Consider the following 23,492-nt stretch of genomic DNA (forward strand, 5'->3'; position numbering starts at 1 on the left):
TCAGTACCTACCTGAGGTTATGGGAGGGGCACGGGAGGGGTGACATTGACTCAGATATAGATGACCCACGCTGAACTGTCCCACCAAACTTAATGACAGGGGGCGCTAAAGGATTACTTATGACGTGACAGAGCATACTACAAAATATAGTTCCAAAATACTGAACTGTCCTATCACACTGATCCCTCAGGTCCTATCCATGACATTGACAGTGCGGCGCCACCGTCAATACCGGATCGCTGGTTCCGATTTTTGCCATGTTGGAAACCATATAGTTGAACGATCGTAGCGCCCCCCTGTCATTGAGTTTGGTGGGACAGTTTAGCGTGGGTCATCTATACAAATGTGTCGGAGATCCGAAGTCTCACTGACATTTGATGTCTCAAAAACACCCTCCCGTGCCTCTTTCATACCTCAGGCACTGACGCAGTTAATCGGTAGATCTCAACGAGCCCAGACCTACGTTCAACCTAATCAAGCTATAGGAACTGGTTAAAAATAAATATGAAACTCATTTATTTTTGCAAATAGGCTTTTAAAAAGCTCTTTTACACGTCCCGGTATTAACCCTACCACTGCTTCAGGACAAATGGGCCAGTGCTGAGAAGAAGCAGCGCAAGAAACTCAGTCACTATTGTCAGCCTCCTTTTACAGTCTTTAAAATATACAGATTATAGTAATAAGTAAATGAAAGTCTCTTTTCAGTTAAGAATTAAACGTCCTTTTATTTATTTAACATATTCAATTATTTTACACACACTTGCAATTTGAAAATCACGAAAATACCATATTTCAACACTCTAAGCATTATTTATAATTACAATAGACTTTTTGAAGAAATCATCGATATATCAATTTGATATATCAACTTTTTATGATATTACAAACACTTATTCTTTTAATTTCAATTATTAATAGACATACTGAATGTATATTACACACAAGTGTATAAAGCTTATTTTATTAATTTAAAACATCATATTTTTATATATTTATATAAAATCTGAATTTTTAGAAATATTTCTCGTAATCTGTACACATTTTTTTTACAGAGCAACAATAAAAACTTCTTCACGTTAAGTTTCTTTCTCCGAAAAAAATAATTGTTATTTTTATGAAAACAAAAGATTTTCGCGATACAATTTTCTTGTTTTTCAATTATAAACCTTTTTCCAACATCAATAAAGTTGACATCCACTTACCAGACTCAAATCGTTTCAAAGTAATTTTGAAAAACAGTATTTTGTTCAGTTCTCGCTAAGAATATTAACACCCAATACTCATATTCACAAACAATGCTTGATTAAGTGAAGCAACAAATCGAACGCACAGCGTTGAATAGAGCTCCGTGATTGGTTCGTGTGACCCTGTGCGTCCACGCGCACTGTGAGACCTCATAGTAACGTTTGTGAATACGGGCGAGACATGTGCCAGGCGGGGCCATAAGTAACACGGTCACGCACGAACCAATCACAGAGCTCTATTCAACGCTGTGCATTCGATTTGCTGCTTCACTAAAGCAAGCATCGTTTGTGGATACGGGCGTTAATGTTCCATCGATTGTACTGATTTTATAATTAGTAGATTTGTTTGCGAATCAAATCTCTGCGAGTAACTAACAAAATATTGTGTAGGAAATGATAAAACTATGCCAAATTGTTTGTAAAATAAATAGGTATTGAAATGTTAGCAATTTTTAGACACTATCAAAAATTTTAAGTAACTAAGGTAGGATGCATGTGGATATCGAATTATCAATTTTTTTATCACTGGCAACACTATGGAATAATCTGGAAACACTATTGCCGAAAAATAGATGGCTGCACGCGTTGGCTTGGCCGAACCTTTAAGGCTGAGCACCACCTAACTTTGACCGTAACTATAACGATAGCCGGTGTTTTTTGTGTGGAGTTTGACAGATTTTTGACGTTTGTCAAAGTTAAAGTAAGATGGTGCAACTGAGCCGAAGAATTACATACACATCACACTTCTATGTAACCTACCCAATTGTAAGTTTTCGTCTAGGGGTGTGGCATGTATGAAATTACGCTTTAGGTCATTGGTTCCCAAACTTATTTGAGACGCGCCTCCTTTCGACCATACAAAAAATTTCGCGCGCCCCCTCCAGTCAAGATTATTTATTGGCCGTATCGAGCAGTCTGGAATGCATTCTCTCAGCGGTCGCAGGTTTTTTATACTTAAGTACACAGATGGCCCGCGCCCCCCTTAAAGGTCTTTGCGCCTCCCCTGGGGGGCGCGCCCCCACTTTGGGAACCAATGCTTTAGGTCTTCCAAGTTATTTTAACGTTAACCTCGGTTTCCACCAAAGCGGAGTGGAGCGTAGAAGTGTTTGAATAACCAATCAGATTTCATTATTTCCACTTCTCTTCTTCATTTCGCGATGCGCTGTCGCGGCTGTCAAATCGTATAGAAAAATTTGACGACGCGAAACTTCCGCTTTGGTGGAAACCGGGCCTAAAGGCTGATTTACCCGTATTAAGTAGTTAATTAAATTTTAAGTTATTTTTAAGCGATTAAGTTGCATGTAAACAGTACTTGCGACTTAAAATTTAGTTGACAACTAAATTTTAACTTGCCACTTGCTACTAAATTGTGTGTTTACACGCAATTAATCACTTAAAATGAAGTTAAAATTTAGTTACCTACTTATCTACTTAACACATTTAAATCAGCCTTTACACAAAAACAAGTGGCCAAAGGGTTGACTTTTTATTGAACTTTCATATATTGCCACCATAATTTGAACCTTATCTATTCATTCTAAAGTCGAAAGTCCAATGAAAAATAACATGAATCCATAGAGGGTAAACCCTTTAGTTATGGCAGATATTGGTCACCAAATATTGAACATTATGCGGACACAATTAGATTGAAAATCGAACAAACAATATACTCTGCACTGGTCTAAAGATGAACTGAACATATTGTGTACTATTACATATTTCTTTATAATAACAACATTTTTATAAATAATTTTCAAATCAAAAACAATCATTTTATATACCCTAGTATTTCTACGATCAGATTATTATGTACTATTCGATATATAATGGAAAACGTTGCACTACTTCAATGTGTATAGAAACCAAAATGTATACTATATTTTTCCGTCAAAATTTGACAGGATGTCGAATCACACTGTCATTTATATAGATGACCCACGCTGAACTGTCCCGCCAAACTCAATGACAGGGGGGCGCTACCATCGTTCAACTATATGGTTTCCAACATGGCAAAAATCGGAACTAGCGATTCGGTATTGACGGTGGCGCCCCACTGTCAATGTCATGCACAGGACAGTTCAGTATTTTGGATTTCAGAACTATATGACCTACACTGAACCGTCCCAGCTATGATATTGACAGGAGGGCGCTATTATCAACACTGGGTTATTATAATTCCATTATACTGAACTGTCCTATCCATGAATTGACAGCGGGGCGCCACCGTCAATACCGGATCGCTGGTTCCGAATTTTGCCATGTTGGAAACCATATATTTGAACGATGGTAGCGCCCCCCTGTCATTGAGTTTGATGGGACAGTTCAACGTGGGTCATCTTATAGTTCCAATTTTTGTCACTTGACGTTTCAGACTATACGTGTTAGAATCTGTCAAAACTAATTATTTCCATTATCTACAAATGTTCGAAGAAGTGACGTCTTCTATCTAAACCTCAGCTGATCTAATTTTAGAAAATAAATAAATAAATATACAAAATGAATCCGCGGGTACATTTCCAAAAATGATTTGAACATAACACTTGCGTCTATCTCTCTCACTCATACCAACATTTTCTAGACGATGAAAGAGATGAAAAACGCTAAATAAATAATCTATGACAAAGACAACACTCTATGGTCATAGAGCGTTGTCTTTCTTGTCTATTGCTGAAGCAACTTTTGTTCTTATATTTCGTTTTTTTAAGTGTAATTTTGGAACCTGCGATTTCTCTTATCCCAAACATATTTTATGTGAAAATTTAAAAAATCTTCAAATGACTTTGAACCTTAATATCAACGAGTTTAAGTTCAAAATCTACTAGAAGGAACTAGTAATTTTAAAATTGGTCTGCACTGGTGCACAAAAACCTAAAAAAAAGGGTCATTTTATACTTAAATTTGAAATAAATAGTATAATTTTGGATTTCTATACACGATTCCAATAATTCGAGACCTAAAAGGATTTCGAAAATCTTCGTACAAATCTACTATTGTACAAATATGCCATTTATAATCATAGTATATGTGTCTGGTTAATTCGAGATAATGAGAAACTGGTGTACTCAAAATTCAAATAGGACCGTACTTATAATACGATCTTATATTCATGCTCTCAATGTACCGGCATGAAATCTAAAAATATAATTTTAGCTGCAAAATATTACACATACGATCGCATTGTAAATATGTATTACAGACAGCGTCAAATTTTAATGGTTCGTGACACCCAAAGTAGCCAAAAAGTTCGCAACGCGTCTTTGTTACAATTGGAATAAGATTGTTGTCAGCTTTTTGGCCAATTTTGACGCTGGTTGTTACAAACCCCACTGTCTACAGTGGGTTAAAATAAATTAGTATCCCATAGATCTCGAAGTATTAAAATGATCTATCTGTTGGATTGGCCTGGTTTTTCACAATCGTCTGTACACCTACAATCCTCAGTGATCGAATCGAGCGACATTAAGCTCTCTTGCGACGTTCTAAGGCACACTTTGCAACGGGAGTCGATGGAATTACCGCTTTGAGAATTCGCGTCTTCGGAAACAGACTCTAGAGATTTCAAACTTTCTACTGAAGTTAATTTGTATGATCGGCGGAATTCGGCTATCTCATCTTCGCTCATGTTTAACGCTAGTAAAGAATCCTTAGCCATTTTGCCTAGAGAAGACACTTTTTTCTTCTTTTTCGACAATATTGAGTCCATTTTCGACAACGGGCAAGGCTTATTCAAACTTTCAGGTAATGATTTCGGGCTGGATCCACTTCGTGTGCGCAATCTAGACCGCCTTTCAGGGATATCCCGCGGCGTTGTCGTCAAAATTTCTGGGACTTTGAACGCTATCGTCCTGGTTTTAGGACACTCTTTCTCTTGCGACAAATCTTCTAAAGAATTCGACTTTTTGATTTTAGCTCTTTCAGGAATCACTGGAGAGGTTTTAATGCCTATTATTTCTTTGACGGTGAAAACTTCTGGCACTTCGATTGCCTCATCAATAATTAGTTCTGGTGATAGATCTAGCATCTCCTTTATTTCTGCGTCTTGAAGTTCTTGGGCTAACGAGCCTTGGGGAGGATTGGTTTCCAGTTTCCTGGCTTCATACTCTGGGTTCTCGTAAATTAAATACGATAACGCGTCTTTTCCTAAATCCACATGTTCCAACTCTGTCGTCAGCGAGTGCAGAACCTTTTCGAACTTTTTATCTTCCGACGCGCCTTCTAATGAGGTCACGCCGCTGTCAGCTGAAGTGTTTTTTTCATCGAATTTCGGATCGTCTATGAAATCCAACGCTATATTATCTGCTTCGTCACACGCCTCTTCTATAGTAGCGATAGGCGCTAAGTTCTCCGTCACTCTCACGTCAGTTTGAGCTTTAGACTCCTCGGTTTTGGGTTCGTTTTTCTCCAAAACCGGCACCGTCACCTCCCAAACTGCGTTGACTATCGGCTGATTCTTCACTTGTCTTTCGGTGAGTTCTAGTGCTAACGTTTTCGTGTTGGTCATGCTTGATGTTAGGGTGTTTTCAGGGCTGATATTCTCTTTGATCCCGCGTATGACTTTGCTTGGCAATTTGTCTACGGGTTGCCCTGAATCCGGGCTGTTTTGCTTATCCAACGAGTTCTCCGAACCCGAGTACTTAAGCACTGACGCAAAAGACCTAGGCCTCACAGGCTCCGTCTTAACTTCCTCCGTTTTTTCTTTCTCCTCTTCTGGATTCTTATTCGTGTCGCCCGCGGGGCTTGAGTCGTAATTTTTATTTAAATCGTTGGGTTTTATGAGATCTGTATTATCACTTGTTCTCGGCACATCCTTGTTGCCGTTGGAACTGGCGTTGTCAAATTTACTTATAACTAAACATTTTTGTACTAAGTTGTCATCGGTGGTTGTATCGGTAACTCTTTCCTGAGACTCGCTCGCCTCCGAATTCTGCGGGAAAGTTTGGAACTCGCTGAGAGTATTGTCCGTGTCTGTAGACGGAGTTTTGCTATCCAACTTCTTGGAGAAGGATTCGTCTACGAAAGACACTTGCACCCTTTCCGAGAGCGTGGAATCCGTCGCTTCGGACGAGCTATCTCTGTCTTCTTTATCCTCCTTCTCTGTCGCACTACCCCACGACCAGAACGAGCTAGTTAAAGAAGAATCTTTCCTAGGCGGCGTGTTAGTTCCCTTCTTCTCTTCTTCGTTTGAAGATCTAGAGAACAAGGGGTGCTGGAATAAACTTAGCAGTTTATCCAGGTGGGATGGGAGTTTTATTTCTTTCTCCGGTTCAGGTTTGGGGATATGGAAGCTTGGGGATGGGGCCACTAGGGATATCTTTCTCAGTCTCTCGCTTAGACCTTTGGTCTTCAACGCTGGCACATCTAGCAAACTGGATGTTCTTTTGGGCGAAGTTACATCTTGGGAGGTATCTTTTTTAACAGTTTCTTTTAGACTCGAGTTGTTCGTTAATGTGCCTTCGTTGGACGAGTTATCCTCTTTACTCTCGGAGGGTTGCTGTAGAGAATACTCTATTCCAGAATCTGCCGACGTGATCATCACTTTCTCGTGTCTTCCAGAATCTAATGAACTGACGCTCGCTTCTAAACTGGACAGCGAGTCATGTATCTTCTTACTTTTACCGAATATAATAGGAGACACGCTTTCGTTGGAACTAACCGACATATTTAAAAAGTTACTGTTCACCGGAGTTACTTCGCTTGTGTTAGATTCTATGCTGCTTTCCGTGGACAATGCTACATGGTCGGTTTTTCTCCTGTCCAGTTCTGTATCAGATTCAATGATTATAGGTTTCACTATTTGAGATTGTGGATTGTCCAATGTGTTCAGACTCTCTACAGAGCTTCCAGAAATTTCTAAAGAGGAACTGCTATCGCAGAACGGACTCCCACCCAATTTTTTATTCATAAGTCTAGAAACTTCTAAATCGGGACTATCGAGACTCGATTCGCTTTTGTTTTTCTTAAGCACTACATTTTCACGTATTATATTAACAGGTACATTATATGTATCTAAATTAACTACATCGGTTTGTGTGCAGTCGCTTTTGACTTTGCTGACGTTTTTCGTTGACAAATCTTTGAATTCTTGAATTAAGTTGCCCAAGTCTTCTGTGATGGCTTCAATTTGTTTCATGGCCGTGTCATTTTTGACGGTTGGTTTTTCATCGATGTTTTTAAAGTCAAAAACGTTCTGGTCTGAGTGTTCTTTAGTGACTGTGACCTCGACTAGCACATCAACTTTCTCTTTCTCCCTCACATCAGTACTATTCTTAACTATTTTAGTCTCTGTCGTCAGCGTATCGCCTATTACAGTCTCAGTATGAGACACACGCTCACTTTTGTCTGTGAAACAAACATTACTAACTAAATCGTCTGTACACTCACTCACTTTGATACTTTCACTAGAGTTAACATTTTTGGCATCTATAACATTTTTAATATCACTAATTTCAACTGTGACACTTCCACTTGCATTGTTAAAGCTGTCGGAGGCTTGTGTTCTGTGAGGCACTGTCTTTGGGGGGTCAGGCGTGTCGGGCCTGAGGTCTGGGGTCTCAGGCCTGTCAGGCGTCAGGTGTGGCCTGTCAGGCTTTTGTTGTGGCCTGTCAGGCCCCAAGTCTGGGGGCCCAGGGGTGGCCGGGCGGGGGTCTTCGGGGGTTGGAGACGCATCAGTGGGCACAGGCGAGGGGTTGTACATTGAATCGTAGTTGCGCGTCACTGAGAACCGTGACGTACTTTTCCTCGGCTGACTCGACGCTGGATGTACTTGGATTAATGGCGGCTCGGACACCTGTTGATAAGAAAATGTTTTATTGACGATATTTGTTTAGAAATGAGACGTAAATTGATCAAATTATAAAAAATTGAATACACAACAGGTCATATTCTATCGATTTTTATACATAGGAAGAGTTACTCTACTATTGTATTCTCAAAAACTAATGATCGTTGTAGCACTTAACTCAGGCAGTGCTTAGGATATAAGAGCAGCACGGGAGGGCTGATTTTGACATTTTGACAGGGCATACAAATCTTGAGCCTCGCTTAACGAATCAAAAAAACACCCTCCCCTGCCACTCCCATACCTCAGGCACTGACTGAGTTAAGCGCTAGCTAAAGCCTGGTCCGGGAGCACGTAGAATCCCGTCCAATGACCCCAAGCTGCCCATCCTTGTCGCTCGCACGTAATTATGTTGCTGTCGCGCTCGCACACTCACTGCGGGCGCGCGTCGCACAGTCGCGATAGCAATATAATTACGCGCGAGCGATAAGGATGGGTAGCTTGCGGTCATTGGACGGGATTCTACGTGCTCACGGACCAGGCTTTAGACCTATAATAAATCTTGCTTTAGCTAGACCCAAGAACAGCATGTAAACACAAGCACTATGGAAGTGATGGAATGACAATATAGCTGTATTGTAATGATTCCGCAACCGTTCTCTTACTACCGATTCGTCAATGGACTTTTCGGAAAAATCCATAAATGGAAAGTTCTTTACTTGAAAGAGCTATACAGGGTGTTAGGTAAATGGGTATATGAGCCGACACTAGCCCATGTTAACATGGTCATATAAATGGTATGGTGAAGTCAGAAAATTGATATCTTCATTTTAATTATTTTAATTTTCATACAAATCGGATTTTATAAAATTCATTTTGTATGAAAATTAAAAAAAAAAAAAATGATGATATCAAATTTCTGACTTCACCATACCATTTATATGCCCATGTTAACATTGGCTAGTGTCGGCTCATATACCCATTTACCTAACACCCTGTATAGGTTTATCGTCGTGTCGGTGAAACATTCTGTAGCTGGAAAGGCCTGACGTCGAAAGTGAGGTAGATGAAAAGTTATGTCGGCAAAAGGCCCGTAGTTGAAAGATTCTGCTGGGGAAATGGAAATAAATGAATCGTCCTGTCGGCGAAAAGTCCATTGACGAATCGGTCGTAGGAGAACGGTTGCGAAATCTATTGTAATATTTGTAATGGCGGATGGTGTGTGAGTGCATATTGATTTAATAATTATTTAAAGTAATTACTAACACCAAGAAGTTTTAAAAAAGCACAAATTATTGAATTACGGATTTGAAGCCTTAAAACTAAATTTCAAATAAATATCAAAATGTCTCTTTTTTTTTATAAAAAGTAGTAAGATTTTTCAATAAAAAAAACCGTATGAGCGAATTAGAAAAAAACAATTTTGATACAAAAAATATGCCAAATATCTACATAAAAGTGAAATTAGTTAAGATGGTAACAGTCAACAGACCACCAACCTCTACGGCTAGACCAGCTGTGAACCATAGACATAAAAATAGAGACAAGACAGAGACAGACACACGAGAGTGAGCGAGGTATACAGGTTTAAAAACATGCACAAACAGAGATATAAAGACTACTAAGTTTAAAAGAGATACAAAATATTGACGGTAAATATATTATTTTGATAACTTTGTAAAGCCCGGTCTGTGAGCACGTAGAATTTTGTCCAATGACCCCAAGCTACCCATCCTAATCGTTCGCGCGTAATTATTATGTTACTGTCGCGCTCGCACACTCACTGCGGGCGCCCGTCGCACAGTCGCGACAGCAATATAATTACACGCGAGCGATAAGGATGGGTAGCTTGGGGTCATTGGATAAAATTCTACGTGCTCACGGACCAGACTATAGAAAACAATCTTTTATTTTGGTTAAATTTAAAAATATCTAGAAATAAACTGGGACAGAATACAGTCTTCTTATAGCTTTAATAATAAAAGACACACATGCGAACATCAGGCCTCCCCAATCCGTCTGGCCAGCATGTGAATTGTAGGCCAAATCCTTCATGGCCTAAATCATTGCAATACTATGACTAAATTATTTTTTAATGAATATTAGTAACTTGCTGTGCCCGTGACTTTGTACGCGTGAAAATTAGCTTTTGCAACATTTTTCTTAGTTATTTAATTTTTAGCGTTAAGAGTAGCATCACAGAATAATAATAAGTACTACGTACAGAAGTTTTACTTCGCGAAGGTATTTAAAAAAATGTATGCTCTATGTCATTACCAATATAGTGTTATTTAGTTTGTCTCATGAGTCAAGCACCATTTTGTTGACAAACGTCAGTGATCGGTACTGCGCCGAAGCTATAGGGCTGACTTCGGCAAAATGATGTGACGTGAGGTGCCAAACTGCAGAAAATGGCGGAGGAAATACATGATTTAGCATGAATTATCATGAATAATATTAACTACTTATTTACCTCTCAGTGTCTTCAGGCAACTTAAAAAAGTACATTCTGTGTTTTTATTATTATTTAGGCAGTTAAATACTGCACAGTATTTAGTACACCATTTTCTTTGTTTTTTTCCATCATGCACAAGAATACGCGTGCGTGAGTCAATGTTCGCTGAGGCCTTGTCGAATAGTAATCCTGTAGGGGGCCATCGTGCGTGTTTAGTTTTCGATGTAAACTCGCGGAGATGAACAGGCCTGGTAGCATCTCAAACTAATTTGAAAATTATAAATATCTTCAATTCCCACCTTAGGCAGTTCGATTTTTCCTTACTGTTAGTAATTTTATTAATATTATAAAGAGCTGTGGTTTTCTGAATAAAGTTAAATAAAATAATAAACATATAGCCTAAACAAAGCCTTAATCGATAACTGGGCTTATCCAACACAAAAATATTTTTTCAAATCGGACCTGTATTTCTGAGATTAGCGCGTTCAAATAAACAAACTCTTCAGCTTTATAATTTCCTTTTGTTTTAACCTAAGGTAATAAGCATGCTGAACATGGGCCTCCCCCAATGATTTCCACAATGGCCGGTTGGTGGCGGCCTGCATCCAGCGTCTTCCTGGTACCTTTATAAGGTCGTCGGATCAATATTGATGGGGGGAAAAAGTTCCTCGTGGCACAAAATAGTAACTGAAGACAATCACCTGTGTGTACTTTTTCTGTTCTTAATTAATTTAATCAATTAATATTATTGTATTAGATTTGCACACCGGTACAATCCCCGGTAGAACATAATTGGTACTGACTAAGATACAATGTTTACCTGTATTATCATGACATTTCGTTTTACAAATAAAATTATATGATTTGATGCTTCATTTTGCATACGCACACGCAGTATTTTGTATGGGGGGGTCCATTAATTACGTGAGACGTTTAGGGGGGGAAAGAGGGTCAAGAAAAACCTCACTAAATCTCACGTAGGGGAAGGGGGGTCACGACAAATATCACGTAATTTTTTTTCAGCAAGAAAAAGAGAACACTGGGTTATTTTTAATTATAAATATAAATATATTTTAAAATGATGATTCTCTCCATAATTTGTTACGAAGAGAGCAAAAATAAAAATCCGTATTGCGTTTGTTCGAAAGTCTGACATTTTTATTTTTGTTTTTTATTTTTTTTAATTCCTCTCCTTGACAGATGATAATGATAAATTATTCAATTTATTATTTTAAACTGTCTAAACAATAAAGAAATTAGAAGAAACTGCTTTTTTATATTAAAAAAAAACCGTTACATTGCAAATAGGTATTTTAAGAAATCTCACGTGAGATTGTCTTCTGTTCCTATCTACAATTTGTGCCTCGAGGGTAGTCCCTCGTCTTCGTTGACCCTTAAGAGCGTTTACGTGAAGCGCGGCGTTTCAAGGGGCATCATTGGAAATGATTCGCGCGCGGCGTTTTTTAATAGTTTTCAAATGTTTATAGCAAAACAATAACAATGAATTATATATCGTAAAATATTTTAAAGAAGATGTTACTTTATTATATTAAGCTATTTGTATGTTGAATTAAAGAAGAATAAATGGTGTAAAAATCACTTTGATTTTTGGGTATTTCGCGTTCTTTGAATTTGTGATTTCTTATTGTAAAATGCTTAAATCTGAGAATTTTCTCAATTAACTATTTGCCTAAGGACCTATGCTATAGGATGTAAATGTTTGTTATATCGTTTTCACAGTATTTTTATAAAATGTTCAGCTTGTAAACTGACGCTAAAGTGGAAATTTGAAAACCTGTGTGGATTTATCTTGATAGAATTCTTAAATACTATACTAATCGAAATATTTTCTCAACTAACTATTTAGACGACGAAATTGCCTAATTATTTATGCCTATAACATATTTGTAATGTAACTGGTTAATGATTGTAACGGGTTGAAAAAGTACTGTTTTTGCGCCAAACGGCGTAAACGCTCTTAATGTCGTGATGATGATGATGACGTGTTACCTGGACGACTTTGAATCGCGAGGGGGCCGCGCAGTAGGCGGGGCGGGTGGGCGTGCTCGGGCTCTCGGAAGACGACTCGCGCTCCGGCGTCACGCGGGTTACCTGAAAAAATATTAAGTAATGGACATGGCGCACAATTTTTGTTGAAGATGCCAAAAAAAACTACAAAAAATTNCCTCCCCAACACGCAAAACCTCCTAGCTTAGCAACCCCACCCTTCTATTGAATTGCCCACGCGTGGCCCTCCCCCCAAACTTCTGGTACGAAGTCTCCTGCACCTCCCCAACACGCAAAACCTCCTAGTTTAGCAACCCCACCCTTCTATTGAATTGCCCACGCGTGGCCCTCCCCCCGAAACTTCTGGTACGAACTCTCCTGCACCTCACCAACACCCAAAACCTCCTAGTTTAGCAACCCCACCTTTCTGTTGAATTGCCCATGCTTGCCCCTACCTTGGGGGGGGGACTTCTCCCCTATCGTCAGCCAGCCCGCTTAACTTCTTTCCTGGCCCAATTTTGCTGGAGGATACCGGAAGAATAGAAGGAATTGTGAGAAACAAAACTAGTGCGATAAGTGTTTTCAGTAGTGAAAATTGACGCAGTTTTTTGGGAAAACGACAGTACAACTCCAGATCCCCCCTTTGCTAGACATTTTATAAGTCGCGGGTACCTTTTCATACACCCCCAACCCTTTTCTTATGAAAATAGTAGATAGTTAATCAAATAATCAAATTAACGATTAATGATTATGATTAATAAATAATACATTGAATAAAATATTTTTCTTTTTATCATCAAGCTTAGCAGTCTAATAAGTTACTATGACACTCGAGTTAATCCACATTCAGCACCATAGCCTCCCCTTCTACAAGGCCCTCTACAAATGTCAAAACGTCACTTAACCCTTTTAGCACCAGTTCTTTTGTTTTTGAGAAGATGTACCCAAATTTTTATATCAATTAAATTATAGTAAAGTCGTTTGATACAAATTAACGTGGTTACCTGGAAAGTGTTCCGAGAGTTTTGAAAATTGGTGATTAAAATAGATTTCGCTATGCTCTCTGTTAGTCTGTTAGTTAAGTGTGATTGCCGCGCTCGTTGCGAAATTGGAAAAATGCTGCCTTAGAGAAGATTTTTGATAGTTACATTCTTTCCTATTTCGTCGTTACAGCCAAATTACGTCCACTGCTGGACAAAGGCAAGAGGCCTTTGGATTTTCCATAGGTTTTTCATAATGAATAGTCCTGTAAAATGTATACTTCAGCAACGCGAATTTCTTTATACTTCAGCATATTTAGGACACCCGGCAGCGTGTCCTGCCATGATCAAAGAAAAAAGAACTCGCAATTTAGCAGGTAGGTACATTAATTTGACTGTTTCACAACAGCTCTAAATCTATTTAACTTACAGTACATTAAATTTATCACATTTATCAAAGCTTCTAAGCTTGTCTATGTCCCAAAAATTATAAAATGAAAAAAGTAGTTGTCAAAAACCTTTTTTAAGGCGGATTTTTTTCAATAAGGCGGGCGCTCGCGCGGCTATTAACGAGGTCACAAAATTCGGAAAGAACATAGCGAAATCTATTTATTCAGCAATTTTCGAAAATTCCGGAAAACTTTCCAAGTAAAATTAACAAATAACTGGACTATTTACTTGTTATTGAGCAGACACAAACTTGGTAATTTTTCCAAAAAATATATTTTTTTTTTAGGTGCATAAATGTGGCATAATAATGGTTACTTTTTTAGTGCCTAGTTTGAAATGTGATTGAACGATGACAACTAACATCAGTTGCCAGTTAGGTAAAATTTTATTTTAGTTGGAAAATGACAAAAAGTGGTAAATGGGTTAACGTGCGGGGGCTGCAAAATCATGTTGTGACGTCACGCGCGAATATTGGAAATTTTTGAAAATTTTAAAAGGTCCGTAAACTTCTCGAGGCTCTATCTTCGGTAATACTGGACGGATTGAGGTGAAATAAAAACTAGTGTAATGTGTGTAATCTAAACTTTAAATTAAGTCATAATTTAACTTAATATTACAACTTATGCGTGTTGTCCATTCAATAAATTACAACTTTTAAAGAAAATTGTGTTGCGAATTCCGTTGCCGAAAAATCATTATACATATTCTACTATGGTGTGGTAACAGGTTACATTTACAGGTTATCAAAGTATACAACAATGTTATGAGGTAAAGAGGTCTTTGACTCAGTGATTGCAGTGTTTTCGGTAAAAGCAATCAATATCGATTAAAGCCTGGTCCGTAAGCACGTAGAATCCCGTCGAATGACCCCTAGCTATCCATAGCTGTCGCGACTGTGCGACGGGCGCCCGCCTGCAGTGAGTGTGCGAGCGCGACAGCAACATAATTACGCGCGAGCGATAAGGATGGGTAGCTTGAGGTCATTGGACGAAATTCTACGTGCTCGGCGACTGGACTTTAGTAAGTAATAATAGTAAACGCTGTCTTACCGAGAACCGCGAGTGGTGCGCGGCTGGTATAGGGCTTCCGGCGGGCGAAGCCGCAGCCGCGGGCGGAAAGCTATAGTCCGGTCGCCGAGCACGTAGAATTTTGTCACAAGACCCCAAGCTACCCATCCTTATCGCTCGCGCGTAATTATGTTGCTGTCGCGCTCGCACTCACTGCGGGCGCCCGTCGCACAGTCGCGACAGCATTATAATTACGCGCGAGCGATAAGGATGGGTAGCTTGGGGTCATTGGACGAAATTCTACGTGCTCGGCGACCGGACTTTAGTAAGTAATAATAGTAAACACCCGTCCACCTACAAGGTGGACCGACGACATCGTAAAGGTAGCAGGGAAGCGCTGGACGCAGGCCGCTACCAATCGATCAACATGGAAAGCATTGGGGGAGGCCTATGTTCAGCAGTGGACATCCTATGGCTGAAATGATGATGATGATGATGAATAGTAGAAGCTGTCTTACCGAGAACCGCGAGTGGTGCGCCGCGGTTATGGGACTGCCGGCGGGCGAGGGCGCGGGCGGAAAGCTTATAGTCCGGTCGCCGAGCACGTAGAATTTCGTCCAATGACCCCAAGCTACCCATCCTTATCGCTCGCGCGTAATTATGTTGCTTTCGCGCTCGCATACTCACTGCGGGCGCTCGTCGCACAGTCGCGACAGCAACATAATTACACGCGAGCGATAAGGATGGGTAACTTGGGGTCATTGGACGAAACCTGCTCGGCGACCGGACTTTACAGTAGTCCGTTTTGTTTTGTGTTTGAAAGGCGATAGCGTTCTTTGTTTGGAATGACGATGATGTAAACCAGGGATGTTATAGATATCCGTAACCGTAACCGAAACTTTCGGATATCCGAAATAAAAAAATATCTGAAACCGGTATAATATTATTCCTATATCCATAACCGTATCCATAACCGAAACTACATATCCATAACATCCCTAAGGCGATAAGACCGCCTAATGAGGGTTTTCGCGATTGAAAAATCCGCCAGATGGCAATACGTAGACGGGAGGTCCAAATGCTGCAATGCATTGGTGGATTTTAACATATATGTCAATGTCATGTCAAAAATAAGTTCTTTGTTTGGAATGACGATAATGTAAACGCTGTCTTACCGAGAAGCGCGAGTGGTATGGGGTTGCCGGCGGGCGAAGCCGCGGGCTGAAAGGTATAGTCCGGTCGCCGAGCACGTAGAATTTCAAAATCACGATAAGGATGGGTAGCTTGGGGTCATTGGACGAAATTCTACGTGCTCTGCGACCGGACTTTAGTAAGTAATAATAGTAAACGTTGTCTTACCGAGAACCGCGAGTGGTGCGCGACTGGTATGGGGATTCCGGCGGGCGAGGGCGCCGCTTCAAAATCACGATAAGGATAGGTAGCTTGGGATCATTGGACGAAATTCTACGTGCTCTGCGACCGGACTTTCTTTTTCAGCCAAATGACGTCCACTGCTGGACAAAGGCCTCCCCCAAGGTTTTCCACAATGAACGGTCCTGCGCTGCCCGCATCCAGGCTCTTCCCGACATAGCTCGCAGAATTGCTAAAATCAAGTGGCAGTGGGCGGGGCACATAGCTCGTAGAGACGATGGCCGTTGGGGCAGGAAAGTGCTCGAGTGGCGACCACGGGCTGGAAGACGTAGCGTGGGCAGGCCTCCTACTAGGTGGACCGACGATCTGGTAAGGACCGGACTTTAGTAAGTAATAATAGTAGACGTTGTCTTACCGAGAAGCGCGAGTGGTGCGCGGCTGGTATGGCGCTCGCACACTCACTGCGGGCGCCTGTCGCACAGTCGCGACAGCAACATAATTACGCGCGAGGATGGGTAGCTGGGGGTCATTGGACGAAATTCTACGTGCTCGACGACCGGACTTTAGTAAGTAATAATAGTAGACCGGACTTTAGTAAGTAATAATAGTAGACCGGACTTTAGTAAGTAATAATAGTAGACGTTGTCTTACCGAGAAGCGCGAGTGGTGCGCCGCTGGTATAGGGCTTCCGGCGGGCGAGGGCGCCGCTTCAAAATCACGATAAGGATGGGTAGCTTGGGGTCATTGGACGAAATTCTACGTGCTCGGCGACCGGATTTTAGTAAGTAATAATACACTGGTCATCACAAAAATCGACCCTTCCGCGACAAGCACTTTCAAACGTATGCATCCCCACTTCCCATCAATATTGGCACCATTTAAAAGTCTAGTTCTAAACTTTATTGGAAAGGAAAGGAAAGGTTTTTACCCCAAAAATGTGTCTGTAGAAGAATCCAGAGTCACTTCTTCAAAAAATAGGTAGTTACGCTTGACCCAACTTTTATGGCTATAAAACTGTTAAGTTGGATTAATCGCTATCCATCTGTTAAAGAGGACACGTGAGATCATTATTTGGTTTTATAACCATAAAAATTTGTCTAATTGATCCCAGAGGTGAGCCCAAAGTGAGGTCTTTTTCAAGTCACATTTATTGTATATCGCGTTTATGTTATTAATTTATTAAGAAATTAAATGTGTTTTTCTTTAAGGATATTTATTGGGCTTTCAAATAACACCAATATTGTTGGGGCACCATGATTGTGTCAGTAGTTAAACGAGTTTTCCTGTAAAACGTAGGTGGGCCGATTTTTGTGATGACCAGGATAGTAGACGTTGTCTTACCGAGAACCGCGAGTGGTGCGCGGCTGGTATGGGGCTGCCGGCGGGCGAAGCCGCGGGCGGAAAGCTATAGTCCGGTCGCCGAGCACGTATTTCAAAATCACGATAAAGATGGGTAGCTTGGGGTCATTGGACGAAATTCTACGTGCTCGGCGACCGGACTTTAGTAAGTAATAATAGTAAACACCCGTCCACCTACAAGGTGGACCGACGACATCGTAAAGGTAGCAGGGAAGCGCTGGACGCAGGCTGCTACCAATCGATCAACATGGAAAGCATTGGGGGAGGCCTATGTTCAGCAGTGGACATCTTACGGCTGAAATGATGATGATGATGATGATGAATAGTAGAAGCTGTCTTACCGAGAACCGCGAGTAGTGCGCGGCGGGTACGGATAGCTTATAGTCCGGTCGCCGAGCACGTAGAATTTCGTCCAATGACCCCAAGCTACCCATCCTTATCGCTCGCGCGTAATTGTATTGCTGTCGCGACTGTGCGACGGGCGCCCGCAGTGAGTGTGCGAGCGACCGGACTTTAGTAAGTAATAATAGTAAACGGTATGGTATGGCGGCTGGTATGGCGCTCGCACACTTACTGCGAGCGCCTGTCGCACAGTCGCGACAGCAATATAATTACGCGTGAGGATGGGTAGCTGGGGGTCATTGGACGAAATTCTACGTGCTCTGCGACCGGACTTTAGTAAGTAATAATAGTAGACGCTGTCTTACCGAGAAGCGCGAGTGGTGCGCGGCTGGTATAGGGCTTCCGGCGGGCGAGGGCGCCGCTTCAAAATCACGATAAGGATGGGTAGCTTGGGGTCATTGGACGAAATTCTACGTGCTCGTCGACCAGACTTTAGTAAGTAATAATAGTAAAGCCTGGTCCGTGAGCACGTAGAACTTTGTCCAATGACCCCAAGCTACCCATCCTTATCGCTCGCGCGTAATTATGTTGCTATCGCGCTCGCACACTCACTGCGGGCGCCCGTCGCACAGTCGCGCGCGTCGCACGTGCTCGGCGACTGGACTTTACAAAACAACATAATTTATTGTACCTAATGTAAGTAATAATAGTAGACGCTGTCTTACCGAGAACCGCGAGTGGTGCGCGGCTGGTATGGGGCTTCCGGCGGGCGAGGGCGCGGGCGAGCGCAGCCGGCCCCGGCGCTCCTCCTCCGCCGTCGGCTGAGGGCAAATAACACCATTCATTAATAGACATGTTGACACCACCAATCAATTAACGTACTTTTTAAATCTGTCAAAACGAAACTCTCCCATAGATTTTGTATGGCACCACAAGCAAGTGACGTCACTATTTTGTCAACTCAATCAAACTACTTTTTTCAATTACAATGCGAACAAAAATCGTAATTTACAGGTAATTTAAAATGAGGGCTATCGTTTTAGCGCTCACCAGTTAGCGCCACTGTAGAGTAAGGTCCTGTCACTTGCTAGTAGCGAAGACAGTGGCACCAACTGGTGAGCGCTAAAGTGGTAGGAGGACTATCGTATTTGCACTCATCAAGATGGCGCCACTGTAGAGTAAGGTCCTGTCAATCGCCAGGGGTGCCAACTGTTAAGTATAAAAACGATAGCCCTCATTAATTAAGTTTATAAGACCAGAATTAAGGGTCATTTTAAAAAAGTTGTGATTTCGAATTATTGGGGTATGGTGGCAAACTGTCTATTATATTATTATTACTGACGAGATTGCTACCATGTAGAGGGTTCGAAAGGACAATTATTATGATAATTATCTTGATAATAACAGATGGAGGCTAGTTTCCTAAAAAAATTTTTTAGCCCGTCATGTTTCATATCAAAAAATATTGGACACATATATTTTTATTTGTCAATCTAACAAATAATTACATAGTTATGGTGCGTTGAAGTTCCGCGCGACGTCACAAAGTGCGGCACTTTTATGCACTTGATAGATTATGGTCAAAAATATGTGTCAAACATTACTATTTCTGTTAGAATAATACCAATTCAATATGAAGTATTATTTCCGTTTCCGTTTATTCTACAAACAATAAATAAACAATGAATAAATTGTTATAATAATTTTAAATATAAGATATTTTAATATTTATTAAGATTCCATTTACTAGTTACATTTATTATAAATTATCAAGAAACATAACAGTTTTAATCTTTGAACCACGTGTCTTGATAATAAAATTATATAAAGTCATATAAAATTATTATGGTTACGTAGAATGTTGTTTTTAATATTTAAAATCAATTTAGTAATGAATATTGTCTGTATTAAAATCTTTGTTTCAATTTAAATAATAGAAATAAGACTTCCGTCCGCCGACTTGTGCCCCCTCCACTCTCTATAAAAGCGGAGCGGCTCAAGCCGACGGACACACTTCTCCACTGGCGGTCGGACAGAGCGGAAGCTCTGCCCGAACAACTTGCTGTTGCTGTAAACCGAGATAAGTAAATAATTATTGTACTTTTTATTATTTTGTTGCTCGTTGTATTTTTATGTATATTATTATGGTGATTTCTGAAAATAAGTTTGAATAGTGTTTTTCATATAAACAAACGTATATATCTCGTTATAGTATAATTCCTATTCTACCTATAATTATAAAATTAGTAATATTATGATATTGAGAAATAAAAGTTATATTTAAAATATATTGTTTTAATTGTTGGTACATATATTTATCTATATAAATAAATAAATATATAAATCTAAATCATATCAGTATATAAAGGTTATAAATTTATAATTAAATAAATAAAAATTAGTTAACACACTCATTGACATCACGGGCCTCTTCTTATGAACTTTGGCGTGCTTTATCTTTTTAAATTTTCATTAGTTTGAAAAAGTGACAAATACGTGTAGAGTATTTTTTGATAAGTTAACTGACGGACTTATTAAAACTCTTGCTTTTTGACCCAGGAAACATCCCTATTATCGGTTGATAATAACAAAAATATACGCTCGTGAAAATGAACCGTATTCGAAGTTTTCGAACGTGTATTTCCGCACTTGCGTCTAGTGGTGGGTGTTAATCAACATAGATAGTTACAAAACCTATCTATTTAGCTCCATAATGATCACTACTTATCTAGCGTCAAAATATTTATTTATTTTCCAAGCTTTACGCGACTAGCGATGGATAAGTTGACAACAATCAGCAACCAAAAACAAAGCAACATACATGTATCTTATACTTGATATCAAATGTATCTTATACTGTTGATAATAATTATCATGAAACGTAATTATCTTGATAATTTCGAACCCAGACCATGTACCTTAATTTTGAGTTTCCGATATTTCGGCACTGTTGCAAGCGCCATGGTGGACGAAGATAATAGATTCTAATCGAATAAGAATCGATTCCAATCGATTTAAGCTCGCTGATAGGTGCGTCGTGGATGACAAGAGTCGATTATCGATCAAGAATCGATTTTTTATCAATCAAGAATCGATAAAAAACGATTACCGAATTTACCTTGGGCACGCAAGCTGTATGACACGTAAGACTAATTCTTCTATGCGTGCGTTTTGCGGGTTCACTGGCGGCTTCATTGCGACTGCAAACTGCGCGTATCTCGCGCGTTAAACGCGCGACAATCTCTACCTCGCTGTCCTCAGCTGATAGGGTTGTTGATAGAGAATCGATTCTAATCGATATCACTATTGTCTGGGTTTGCTCGCGAGTGGCTCGTGGACTAAGAGAATCGATTCCTCACTGTCTTCAGTTGATAGCGTATCGATAAAGAATCGATTCTAATCGATCAAAAATCGATAGCACTCGATAGTCTGGATTAGCATGTGAGCGGCTCGTGGATGCAACGAATCGATTCCAATCGATTAAAGCTCGCTAACAGAGGAGTCGTGGCTGACAGGAATCAATTACCGATCCTTATAGCCTAAGAATCGATCCTTTATTAATTAAGAATCGAGTCAAATCGATTATGAATTGTTTCCAGTCGTTCAAAGCTCGCTAATAGGCGGGTACCGATGAATAATCGATTTTTATCGATTAAGAACCGATTTTAATCGAATCAAAATGACGATCTTGTTCGTGTTTACACTCACCTTGGGCACGCAAGCTGTATGACACGTAAGACTAATTCTTCTATGCGTGCGTTTTGCAGGTTCACTGGCGGCCTCGTTGCGACTGCAAACTGCGCGTATCTCGCGCGTTAAACGCGCGACTATCGCTGCCTCGCTGTCCTCAGCTGATAGAGTTGTTGATGAGTCCTGGAAACCAAGAAAATTGTGTTAGCAAGCTGAAGTGGAATGGCTCGCTACGTTTTTTTTTTCAAAAGTTTTGACAGAAGTGCATGTACACGTACATGTTAACATGGGCATATAAATGGTATGGTGAAGTCAGAAAATTGATATTTTCATTTTAATTATTTTAATTTTCATAAAAAATCGGATTTTATAAAATTTATTTTGTATGAAAATTAAAAAATGTTGGGCTAGTGTCGGCTCATATACCCATTTACCTAACACCCTGTATACAGAACTGATGGCCGACAGCAAGGTTCTCGAATAGCGACTGTGGGCCAGAAGAAGTAGTGTGAGACGTCCACCCATAAGGTGGAGCGACCACATCATTAAGGTAGGTAGGGAAGTCGAACCTTAACTTTGACTTTTGACCTATGTTCTTTTGATTAATTTCGATGCGGGTCCAATGACAGTTTAACTTTCCCCCGGGACAAACTTGGCCTTCACTGGTTGGGTTATTGGCGGTCAAGCTGTAGATCCTGGCTACACAGGAGTTGCAGCGGTGGGAACGAGAGGTGGGAATAGTCCCGTAGCAGGAAGGCGCTGATTGCTGGCCACTACCAACCGGCCAATCTGGAAATCTTTCAATTTGGGAGTCCTTGGAGGAGGCTTTTGTCCAGCAGTGGACGTCATGTGACTCGTTTAGGCGCGATTAGTCCAATTCGCGATTGGTCCAATTCGCTATTGGTCCGATTCGTAATTGGTCCCAAATAAAAGGATATCCAAAATGAAAAAAATAAGGAGATTATTCAACTTTTACTACTATTGCAGAAAAAAGCGAATTGGTCCAAAAGCGAATTGGACCAATCACGAATTGGACTAATCGCGAATTGGACCAATCGTGAATTGGACCAATCGCGAATTGGACCAATAGCGAATTGGACCAATCACGAATTGGACTAATCGCGAATTGGACCAATCGCGAATTGGACCAAACGTGAATTGGACCAATCGCGAATTGGACTAATCGCGAATTGGACCAATCGCAAATTGGACCAATAGCGAATTGGACCAATCGCGAATTGGACCAATCGCGAATTGGACCAATCGCGAATTGGACCAATAGCGAATTGGACCAATAGCGAATTGGACTAATCGCAAATTTGTAAATTTTTCACGATTGGACCAATTGCGAATTGGACCAATCGCGCCTAAACGCATGTGACTGAAATGATGATGATGATGATATGTGCCACTCACCGGGCCGGCCAGGTCAAGCTGTGTGATGACGGTGTTCCGCTGGAGCGCCGTCAGTATCGCTTGCAGCCCAAGAGCGCCTATTCGGTTGTCGCGCAAGTCTAGCCTCTGAAAAGATAAATATCACATCTGTAGCAGCTAATTTAACACTATTTAACCAGAGTAAATACAAATGAGTAGGTCATCGAGAGATGTGAGCGCGCCAATACGTATGCGGCGCGCACGCACACACTGACAAAATTTAGCGGGGTGTTGTCAGTGTGTGCGTGCGCGTTTCTATGAAGATGACCTACTCATTTGTATTTACTCTGATTTAACGCCTGTCAAGTTAGGATGCACACCGTGATAAAATCTTATTGATAATTTTAGACGTGAAATATGAGCTTATAGCTATCT

General features: G+C 40.5%; 1 protein-coding gene across 1 annotated transcript; it reads right to left on the bottom strand.

Moving 5' to 3' along the window:
• Positions 1–4,584: 4,584 nt before the first annotated feature.
• On the bottom strand, positions 4,585–23,204 carry LOC114359306 (uncharacterized; the record flags this gene model as incomplete). The annotated part of the gene is made up of 6 exons (XM_028313633.1): positions 4,585–8,031; positions 12,488–12,589; positions 18,719–18,814; positions 21,112–21,271; positions 22,493–22,497; positions 23,100–23,204. Coding segments are annotated over 6 exons (3,870 nt in total), but the record flags the coding sequence as incomplete, so codon positions are not given.
• Positions 23,205–23,492: the final 288 nt, after the last annotated feature.

Source organism: Ostrinia furnacalis, unplaced genomic scaffold (assembly GCF_004193835.3).
Source record: "Ostrinia furnacalis isolate ACB-3 unplaced genomic scaffold, ASM419383v2 OfSCF4295, whole genome shotgun sequence".
NCBI lineage: Eukaryota > Metazoa > Arthropoda > Insecta > Lepidoptera > Crambidae > Ostrinia > Ostrinia furnacalis.